Here is an 11,335-nt window from a genome sequence, read left to right as displayed (position 1 = left end):
TACGTGCCAGTCCCTAGCCGTATCCCCTCCTGAGCCCTGTACACCCAGGATTCCTAGAAAGTCAAAGTTTCCGGCCAGCAACGGAGCTCAAACACTATTAAAACAGTCCCGTGACTGGGCAAGGTGGTGCATGCCTTAAATTCCAGCACTTGCGAGGCAAAGGAACATGGTTCTCCGTAAGTTCAAGGCCATACTGGACTACCTAGTGAGTTCCAGGTCATCCAGGACCTAATTAATTAATAAAACAGTCATGTGACCACTTTGTCACTGTAACTCACTAATAAGTAATCACATCTAACCTCAGCGGACATAAGCAGGGGCCAGCTCTGTGCTGATCGGTCTGTGTCCCCTTAAAGCCCACGATAGAGCCACAAATGTTGAATTAATGACTAAATGGGTGAGAAAAGACTCCAGAGAAAACTCAGTACTCCTCGATGTGCCAATAACTGAGGAATTGAACCTCAGTTTCCCATTGAAAACCTAAGAAAACTTATTGCAAAAAAAAAAAAACCATATATATATATATGTGTGTGTGTGTGTGTGTGTGTATGAAAAGTATATATAAAAACTATAGAAAGCAGGCTGGGTTGTAGCCAACTTTTGCGTTCTCTGCTTCCTCTTCTGGCATTGCTTCCCTTCAGACATCTCCGTGCAATTCGCTTGTTTTCCCCTCAAATGTTACTGCACTGAAGCTGTAATCGCTGACCTTGCTTCCAAAAGCAGCTTCCTCCACACCCTCCTTCCCTGTCTGTGTTTTTCCAAAGAGCAGGCATTATTGCTCAATATTTTATTTATTTGCATATTCATGTGTTTCAGACAAGAGCTTTTTCTTTTGCCCAGGTGCCAACCCATCATCTTCCCGCCGCAGCCTCCTGAGCATGCTGGTGTGCTTTACCATGTCCTATTTAATCTTATTTTTGTGACTATCTCTGTGTCCTCCAGTAAGATGTGTGCTCTGTAGAAACATAGAACTCTTCTGTTTTGTTTACCAAAGTCTCCTCTATGAAGAGAAGGACCCCCAGCCCTTAGGAATGACATGCCCCCCCCCCAGGGCAATGCAATCCTAAGGGTAAAGGAGGACATTTGGAAGCACATAATTAAAATCAACGATTTGCCAAGGGACTTATATGCACAGCAAGCAGTGAAAAAAAAATAGATGCTGGAACCCAGATTCTGGAATTCCAAAGAAGTAGGTTCTAATGCCAGTGGAGGAATGGGCTTGCTAGCAAGCAGGGAAAGAAAAAAAGGAAGCATCCTTCTGGATTCAGGTTTTGTTTTGTTTTGTTTTTCCGAGACAGGGTTTCTCTGTGTAGCCCTGGCTGTCCTGGAACCCACTCTGTAGGACAGGCTGGCCTCAAACTCAGAAATCTGCCTGCCTCTGCCTCCCAAGTGCTGGGATTACAGGCGTGCACCAACGTGGCTAGGCAGAAAGTGAGGCTTGATTTCAAGTACCATGGAGCAAAAGGCAGGAAAAGGAGGGGTAAATATTTTGTTTCAAAAAGCCAACAGGGTCTTTCCTAAGGCTGCCGTTGGGAGATCCTCAGCATGGTTTTTAGCAGCAGGTTTTTTTTTCTTCTCCTTCTCCTCATTCTGGGCTGTTTTGTTTATAAAACACTGGCTGAGCAACTGGACAAAACTGAGGGTGGAAATAGAGACGCTCTGGAATCAAAAAACCAAAGATAGGACACGCAGCTCTAGAAAGATCTAATGGCACCTTTAAAGCAATGTTTATAAAACAAAAAGGGAGAACAACAACAACAAAACAACCCGGGGATAGGAAGGAAGGAAGGAAAAGAAGGAAAAGAAGGAAGGAAGGAAGGAAGGAAGGAAGGAAGGAAGGAAGGAAAGAAAGAAAGAAAGAAAGAAAGAAAGAAAGAAAGAAAGAAAGAAAGAAAGAAAGAAAGAAAGAAAGGAAGGAAGGAAGGAAGGAAGGAAGGAAGGAAGGAAGGAAGGAAGAAAAATTGAATCATCCTTTATACTATAAGGATGTGTGAACATCAGAACGGAAGTCAGCAGCAAATGTGCATTGGGAATGCAGATTTGTTTATAGTTCCACAGGAAACAAAAGCTGTGGAAGCCATCAAAACTGATAAAGCTCAGAGTTGAGCAGGGGAGGTGTCTGAAAATTTTAGCCACCGATCCAAAAACAGCAAAGAAGAGAGCCTGACGGGCCACACTGCCTTCGCCTGCCAGCCAGAGACGCCTGAACAGAAGTGTCCAGCGCCTAACCACCGACAGGCCTGTGAGCAGGACCTTAAGACAGACTCTGCCGAATACCTCATCCTGCAAGATCCAATTTGGGGGCTGCAAGCCAAGGGTTCACAGAGCCGGGGCAGAGATGGAAAGACTCCATCGAAGAAACCCCAGAACTCGAGATGCTAGAAGATAAGATAGTCCTGGAATACAAAAAGCTCAGGAAGCAGATCTCACGCTACGAGAAAGAGACGCACTGCTGTGAGGTTCTTCTCCCGGGTGTGGATCTGCTGAGAGATCAACAAAAGGACCACATCAGACCCCTGGGAACCCTGAAGAGGACATGAGAAGGAATGGAGAAGCGGCTTCAAAACTGCATAATGAGTCGTTCGAACTGTTGGGCTCGGGCTAGGGAAGCTTCAACATGAAAGCTCTATCTTCTGAGAGCTCAGGGAAGGGACCAGTGTGGGATCTGAACTGCATCCCAAAGAGAGATTGAACAACATTCTTTAAGGATGGGAACACAGAGCCAGGCGGTGATGGTGCACGCCTGTAATCCCAGCACTCTGGGAGGCAGAGGCAGGACAGCCAGGGCTACACAGAGAAACCCTGTCTCAAAAAACAAAAAACAAAAACAAAACAAAACAAAAAGATAGGAACACAGAACACAGAGAGAGAGAGGGAGCTGGGGGCAGGGGAGCTGCAGTGTTATCCAGTCTATTTTGACGTTGTGGGGCAAGCAGGGGAGTGTTGGTTGGAGACTGAGCCATATCCAGGGCACCTGGCCTCAAGGTCCGTAATCCCTTCCCCTAGACATGAGGTCCAGAGCTCAGAGTAAGAAGGACTAAGGAAGCCGGGCAGTGGTGGCGCACGCCTGTAATCCCAGCACTTGGGAGGCAGAGACAGGCGGATTTCTGAGTTCGAGACCAGCCTGGTCTACAAAGTGAGTTCCAGGTAGCTGTGTGTCGTTAATTAGGGCGGAACAGGCATTTGGTTCCGTATTTTTATAATGCGTGCATCTCGGTTTGATTTCTATCTTCTTCACCAGTTAACAGACAGTTGAGAAAACATTTGGAGAAGTGGGATGGGAGTCTGTTCCGAGGCCTGGGAACATGAACTTGTCTGACCCTGCCAGGAAGATGTCCCTGAGATGTCTGGGACATCAGACAGCTGTTTACAGCAGAAGCTGTTCAGCTACTGGGAAGTCCCCAGCTCCACTAGGGCCCGGGACCTTGAATTTAGTTTCTCCCTGTGATCAAATGGAGTTTGAAAACAAAATGGTAATAATTAGAGTAAGTTTCTTTTGCATATTCCCAGCAAAACAAGTGGGAGGAAAAGTAGTTTTGGTTAATTTTATGTGACTGGCCCTTCCTTTAAAGGATCCCCAGGGCTTGTCACCTGACCCTTTGGGAATGCTTATCCATAGAGCTGCTTGACCCTTTGACCTTCAGTTCTGGTTGCCCCTTGAGCTTCTGAGAACAGGAGAGGATATAAAAAGCCAGCAGAGGCTGCCAGAAGGTGGGTAGGCAGGAGCAGGGTCCAGGAGATAGAAAAGACACTGAGCAGAGTGAAACAAGAGGCAGTTGAGCGAGGAGAAGCTGAGCTGAGGCAGAGGAGCTACTGTTCCTGTTAGGCTTCTGTCTAAGCTCCGCCCCACAGTCACCTGGCAACAGCCAGTAGGCCCCTCCCCACAGTCACCTGGCAACAGCCAGTAGGCCCCTCCCCACAGTCACCTGGCAACAGCCAGTAGGCCCCTCCCCACAGTCACCTGGCCTACTGTAAAAGGGTCTGCTCACCCCCTCCTCGCTCTCTTCCCCTTCTTCTCTCTCTCTTACCTCTCTCACTCTCAGCTTCTCTCTTGGCCCTCTTGGGGTCTCCTCCCCTTCCCCCCACCTCTCCATGTGGTCATACTCTCCCCCTCTCTGCCTTTCTCTGCCTCTACTACCCTCTTTGTTTGTTTGTTTGTTTTTTGTTTTTTGTTTTTTGTTTTTTGGATTTGATTTTTCAAGACAGGGTTTCTCTGTGTAGCCCTGGCTGTCCTGGAACTCACTCTGTAGACCTCAGGCTGGCCTCGAACTTGGAAATCTGCCTGCCTCTGCCCCCCAGAGTGCTGGGATTAAAGGCGTGCGCCACCACTGCCCAGCTCTTCTTTTTTTAAAAAGGTTTATTTATTCTTTTTTATGTATATGAGTATACTGTAGCTGTCTTCAGACGCACCAGAAGAGGCCATCAGATCTCATTTCAGATGGTTGTGAGCCACCATGTGGTTGCTGGGAATCGAACTCAGGACCCCTGGAAGAGCAGTCAATGGTCTTAACCTCTGAGCCATCTCTCCAGCCTGGTAAGTCTCTCTTGAGTGGCTACTTCTGGAGAGACATGGACAAACGCTCGCTCCTGCCATATAGAGATCTGATGACAGCCCAAAGTAAGGGTGTCACTAAAGACCAATAAAATGTTTTCCTTTCTAAGAGTTCCTGGGGTCACGGTGTTCCTTTAGCCCACGACACTGTTTACATAAGCTTGGTGTCTTAGTAAAGTTTTACTGCCAACTTGACACAACCTGGAGTCACCTGTGTAAAGGGAACCCCATTGAAGAATTGCCTTCGTCAGGTTGGCCTGTGGCTATATCTGTGAGAGAATGTCTTGACTGACGTGAGAGGGTGAGACCACTGTGGTGTCACCATACTTAGGCAGGTGACCCTGGGGTCTGTGAGAAAGCTGCCTGAGTGTGAGTGAGGAGCTGGCATGCAGATAGGGCTTCTCCATCGTTCTGTATTCAAGTTCCTGTCCTGGCTTCTCTCAATTAGGGATTGTGATGTAGAAGTGTAAGCCAAATAAACTCTTTTCTCCTCTGATTTGGTCAGAGTGCTTTATTACAGCAGCATAAAGAAGACTAGAACACTTGGGGAAGAAGGGGCCTGGTGTATGTGGTCAGTTTCAGGAATATCCTGTGACTTGTGAGTTGTTTGCATCCTGATTCTTATGGAGTGTCTCTTGTTTCAGTTTGGAAAAAGTTGTTGCACAGCAGTCTGAACCAGAGAAAGCTTAGGATAAACAACAAAGCACAGTATTTTTAACATCAAGAGATTTTATGTACAATTGCACAGAGGATACATTTGGAAGATCTCATGAAATTTCTCCTTCATTTTTTAGAGCTAAAGAATTAAATGGAAATTCTCAAAGTGTACTTTCAAAAAGAAATCTTTAAAAAGGCCTTCTGAAGAGGCTCTCTGGTCCAGTAAATTAGCCAAAAATTCTTTGAACTTTTCAGACAGACAGATGTATCCATTGTTGAACGAGGGTTTGGGACGGTGCTCAGTACAAGGACAGTTTTCTAGAATCCCCTGGTGAGGAACTTCAGATGTGGCTCAATTGATAGAGCATTTGCCTAGCATTCCTGAAGCCCTGGGGTTGATCTCCAGCATCCCATAAACTAGTTGTGGTAATCCCAGCACTCAGGAGATGCTGAAGGCCATCTCCCTCATAGCGAGTTCAAAGCCATCCTGGGCTCTATGAGACCCTTCTCAAAAAAAAAAAAAAAAAAAAAAAAAATCAAGAAGAAAACCAAGACCAAAGCCAGGCCCTAGGTTTCTGTGGAGGAGAGTTGTCTGGACACAGTATGCAACATGTGTTAAAATTCTGCAAACCTGGAGTAAGGGTGGGGATCTACTCAATGTGTAATATATACCTGTATGGATTTTTTTTTTAAATAAAATCGTTTAAAGATCCTTGAAAATAAATTAACAAAAAAGACACCAGCAACATCAACAGGCCCACAGACCAGTTGAAAACAATTGGAGTATGACCAGAGGAAATGTACTTCTTTCATCCCAAGGGCCCACATGACAGGAGGAGTTGTCCTCTAACCGTCATCCCTCCCCTCCCCCACCTCCTTCCATGCTTCCCAACACAGGCAATAAATAATTAAATGGAATACAAAAATCTAAAAGATGGAGTGAGTTCATCTCTCACTTTTAAGGGACTTGGGATTTATCTGGGCATTTTCATGGAAGAGATTGCAAGAAAGGAAGAACCCTTGTTCCTGGGAGACAGCGCAAGGCCTTTGTGTTCGCTCTCTGCTTGGAACAGTTGCCCAGATTTAAGCATGGATGCCCTCTCCACCACTAGTCGAGTTTCGGCTCAGTCATTACCCTTTTTTTTTAGGGTGCTAGCGTTCCTGACCCAGGCACCTTTATATCGGGTTTTGCACAAGCAAGTGCACAATGAATGTTTATTGAATGAAGAATAAAAGTCATCGCTAAGCTCCTGCATCCAGCGCTGCCGGAAACTGCACAGGTGTGCGACGGCCTAGGAAATCCAAATCCCTCTTGCCTACACTGGCATCTCAGATACCATTTCGTGGCTGGTGGATCCCTTGGTCACCGAGGTTTCCTCATTCTGTGGATCCCTCAGGGCCCAGTGACATGCAGCCTGGAGTGATTTGCAGAGTTGCTTTCTTCCGAAATACAAAAACATCATGGGATTGAGAGCACTGTGAGCGAGGGCCAGGCCGGTAACCAGAGGCTCGGCCACCAGGACCCGGCCAAGGAGCGCGGAGTACGGAGGAGCCACCGCGATGATGACCCGCAGGATGTGAAAGGGAGTCCAGCAAATGAAAAACCCCACCACGACAGCTGTGCCCAGGGGCCAATGGCGGCGGGCCATCTGCCTCTGGAGGATGCTGTGGCAACTGGCCATGAACACCAATGGCCCCAGGAAGGCAAAGAGGAATCGAACAGTGGTGACGGCAGCCTCGGCCTTGACCGATCCCCCGTAGTCTGTGCCACACATAAGCCGGGGAGGATAGTGCTCCTGAAGCAGCCTGCGGTAGACAGCAGAAGGCACAGTCAGCAGCAGGGCGAGCATCCAGGAGGAGACCTGGACCACGCGTACCCCAAGTGTTCGATGATCCGCCGCACCCTTCCAGGAGGGCCTGAAAGCCAACAGGAAGAGGTCGCCACTGAGGCCGGTCAGGAGCAGCACGCTGGCGTACATGGACAGGACGGTGATGGACGGCAACAGCCAGCAGCCTGCGGCCCCGTATGGCCAGTGGCCCTTCTGGGCAATGGGCACAGCCAGGAACGGCATAGACACACAGCAAAGCAAGTCCGCCATGGTCAGGTGCAGGAACCAAGAGGCCCCAAGCCTGTGGCGGGACTCTTTCCAGGTCACCCACGCCACCAGGGTGTTGCCTGGCACACCCACTAGGAAGACGGCTGCATACAGCACAAGCAAGACTATGAGGTAGACGTCACTAGAGAAGCAGTAACCGGCTGGGCAGTCTACGGGGACGTCCGGAAGGCCAGCGTAGTGTTCGTGATAATACTCATACTCATAATCCTCGCTGGTGGTGTGGTTCCTCATCCCGGCCCCCTTTTTCCTGCAGGGGAAAGACAAGGGGGGAAGTTAATGGGAAAACCCCAGCCTTGCTGTCCTGGGGCAAGGTGGATCCAGTGGCCCCATGCTAGAGCCACGGATACTGGGATGTAGGGCACTCCAGGGTACCAAGCACTCTGTGATGGTTATTGTCAACTGGGAGATGAGCCTCTAGGGACGCCACGGAGGTCTATCTTTATTGTGCGGATTGATCCGTGCTAATTATAGGAAAGATTATTACCTGGCTGGAATCCTGGAGAAAGAGGGTCAACAAGAGGGCTCAGCAAATGAAGGTGCTTGCCACCAAGCCTGAGGACCTGAGTTCAATCCCTGAGACCCACACGGTGAAAGAGGAGAAATGGTGCTAAAAAGTTGTCCTCTGACCTCCACACATCTGCCAAGCAGCACATTCATACTCACACACATATATAAAATAAATAAAATAAAAAGAAAGATTTTTTTAATGAGATAAAAATAAATGGGGACTGGAGAGATGGCTCAGCAGTTATGAGTTAAGAGCTCTTCCAGAAGTCCTGAGTTCAATTCCCAGCAACCACATGGTGGCTCACAACCATCTGTAATAGGATCCAACTCCCTCTTGCGGTGTGTGTGAAGACAGCAATGGTGTACACATAGAAAGAAAGAAAGAAAGAAAGAAAGAAAGAAAGAAAGAAAGAAAGAAAGAAAGAAAGAAAGAAAGAAAGAAAGAAAGAAAGAAAGAGAGACAAACAAACAAAGAAACAAAGAAAGAAACAAAGAAACAAAGAAACAAAGAAAGAAAGAAATGGGGAGAGTACTGAGGCCGCAGTGTGCTCACAGCACTAGTGTCTCTTCACTGGTTTCCATGTGAAAGTGGCTGGTTTCAGCTGCTTCAAGCCTCCTATTGCCCTGTTTTCCCCTCCACAATGGACCAGATATTGGAACTGAGTCTGACTATAATAATATATAGTCATATATAATAGTATATGATATACAATATTATTACTATAACTATCAATAACTTTATAACATTATTAATTGTTACAATTAATAATTATACATTTATATTTCTATATAATTATATTTATATAATTATATAATTAATAATTATACAATTTATATTATATTATATAATTATATAATTGTATATTATATTATATTATGTGTGTTATATACGTTAAATATCATATAAATGAAATAATATAAATATATTATGATCACACAAATATTTTATATATAATATTAATGATAATATTGGGTTTTTTGGGGATTTTTTTGTTTTTTGGCTTTTCGAGACAGGGTTTCTCTGTGTAGCCCTGGCTGTCCTGGAACTGGTAGACCAGGCTGGCCTCGAACTCAGAAATCCGCCTACCTCTGCCTCCCAAGTGCTAGGATTAAAGGCGTGCGCCCCCACCGCCCAGCAATGATAATATTGTTAATAATATAATATTGCTATATATTGTATAATATTAACACAATCTTATGATGCATACTAATGAATAGCAGATAATATAGAATATAATTATTATTTATGTTATTAATAGTATATAGTATGTATTATATAATTACTATAATATTAATTCTCTAGATTATATATAATATATAATAAACACCTCCCTTAAGCAGCCTTTTAAAAGTATTTTATGTAGCCGGGCGTGGTGGCACACGCCTGTAATCCCAGCACTTGGGAGGCAGAGGCAGGTGGATTTCTGAGTTCGAGGCCAGCCTGGTCTACAGAGTGAGTTCCAGGACAGCCAGGACTATACAGAAAAACCCTGTCTCGGAAAACCAAAAAAAAAGTATTTTATGTAGACCAGGATGGTCCCAATCTCACAGAAATTCACCTACCTCTGCCTCCCAAGTGACCTGTGATAAAAACGTGTGTCACCACATCTGGCTGTTGGGTATTTCATCACACGCAACAGGAAAAGAAACTATTAAGATAGAAACAATTTGCCAGGCAGTAGTGGTGTACACCTTAATTCCAGCACTCTGGGGCAGAGGCACAAAGATCTCTGTGAGTTCCAGCCCAGCCTAGTTTGCAAAGCAAGTTCCAGGACAGCCAGGGCTACACAGAGAAACCCTGTCACAAAGAAAGAAAAGAAAGGAAGGAAGAAAGAAAGAAGACATAAAAAGAGTTATCTTATTAGCATGTGGAATTCCAGAATATGAGAGCAGAAACTGAGACTCCAGCAAGGAAGAGAACTAGAATTTCAGGAAGCTGAGACATCATGCGCATCTTGAAATTCTAGTACGTGATCCTTTACACTAAATGCTTGGATTGAAGCCAGGGCCTCACAGAGGCTAGGCAGGCCCTCTACACTGAGCAACACCCCTGCACACACACACACACACAAAACCCTGGGGAATTCTAGTCAGGGGCTCTACCACTGAGCCACACACCCCAGCCTCTCACTGGGGGATTCTAGGCAGGGGCTCTACCACTGAGCTGCATCCTATCCTTGTATCTTGGAAATTTAGGATGTCATAGTCTTAGAATTCCAGCCTGTCCGTTTATTGGATTGCTAGAACCTAAACAATTCCTTAAACCCTATAATTGTACCTCCTGTCTGTCTCAGAAGGGCTAAGGTGCAATTTTAGACCCTCCAGGCAGATTAGAACACATCAGTTCAGATCTAATGTGTTAGAAAAACAAGTTCTTGTAATTCCAAAAATTAAAACTCCAGCAAGAACAAGGCATGGAGGGCTGGTGAGTGGTTAAGAGCACTGACTGCTCTTCAGGAGGTCATGAGTTCAAATCCCCGCAACCACATGGTAGCTCACAACCATTCGTGATGAGAAACAAAAATAAGAAAGAAAAAAAAAAAAAACTATGGGATAGAGTGAATGGGCCCAGAGCAAGAAGGAGAAGAGGGTGGGGGGAAGAGAACAAGATGTGGAGCTAAGCAGCAGTGGCTTTAATCCCAGTGCTAGGGAGTCAGGGTCAGGCTGATCTCTGAGTCCAAGGCCAGCCTTGTGTACAGACATTTCATATAGCTTGGGCTAGTTTCCTATCTGCTGGCCTCCGAGGGTGACTGTGAACTCCTGCTCTGCCTGCCTCTACCTCCCGAGCCCTGGGATTACAAGTGTGCACCTCACACACCTCGCTCTCCAGCCAGGTGTTGAAGGACTGAGGCACAGTTTGCAAGCTGTTCCTTGCAGCCGATAGTCCAGTGGGAGGACCCAGGCAGTGAGGACACAAACAGGAGATTTGTATTATTTTCCAAGCTGTAATAGTTACACGAGAAAGTAGTAGCAAGGCCAGCTATGGCATTAGAGGACAGCTTGGGCTCCATGAGACCCTGCCGCAAGAAAAAAAAAAAATCCTAGAGAAGAAGACTGTGTTAGAATTGCACGCGGGTGGTGGAGGAAGGTGTCTAAGCATTCAAGCAGAACCTAAAAGAATTATGGGAAATGGTGAAAACCTAGAGTGGGATAGAAGTATAATAGATGGATTCAAGGAATACTAAGGGCAGTGTGTCCAGAGTGGGTGAGGAAGAAAAGGGAAAAGTGAGATCTGAGTCAGCCAGGCATGCAAGAGGTGAGGCAGGGGGATTGCCATGAGTTCCAACCAAGTTTGGCTACATGCAGATCACTAGGCCAGTCAGCGCTTACCTAACAAAATGCTGTCTCGGTGGAGCAGGGTTAGTCCCACCCTCCTGTTATTGCAGAACTTGGGAGGAGGGTCCTGAGTTCAGCTCCCCCCCTCCCCCCCCCCCGTTTTTTTTAAATGCATTTTTTTGTTGTTAGTTTGGAGGGTTTTTTAAGACTTACTTATTCGATATGC

General features: G+C 46.1%; 1 protein-coding gene across 3 annotated transcripts in view; it reads right to left on the bottom strand.

Annotated features, from left to right (window-relative positions):
* Window positions 1-5,720: 5,720 nt before the first annotated feature.
* Window positions 5,721-11,335, bottom strand: part of C5ar2 (complement C5a receptor 2) — a 12,223-nt gene continuing 6,608 nt past the window's right edge. For all 3 annotated transcript variants that reach the window (XM_052172209.1, XM_052172208.1, XM_052172207.1), the window contains exon 2: window positions 5,721-7,573. In XM_052172209.1, coding sequence (XP_052028169.1) covers window positions 6,526-7,557 — 1,032 coding nt within the window. In that variant the 5' untranslated portion in view covers window positions 7,558-7,573 and the 3' untranslated portion in view covers window positions 5,721-6,525. The remainder of the gene's footprint in view (window positions 7,574-11,335) is intronic.

This window comes from Apodemus sylvaticus, chromosome 1 (assembly GCF_947179515.1).
Source record: "Apodemus sylvaticus chromosome 1, mApoSyl1.1, whole genome shotgun sequence".
In the NCBI taxonomy this organism is placed as follows: Eukaryota; Metazoa; Chordata; class Mammalia; order Rodentia; family Muridae; genus Apodemus; species Apodemus sylvaticus.
Note: the sequence above shows the minus strand (reverse complement) of the source record. Positions and strands in the feature narration are given on the sequence as shown.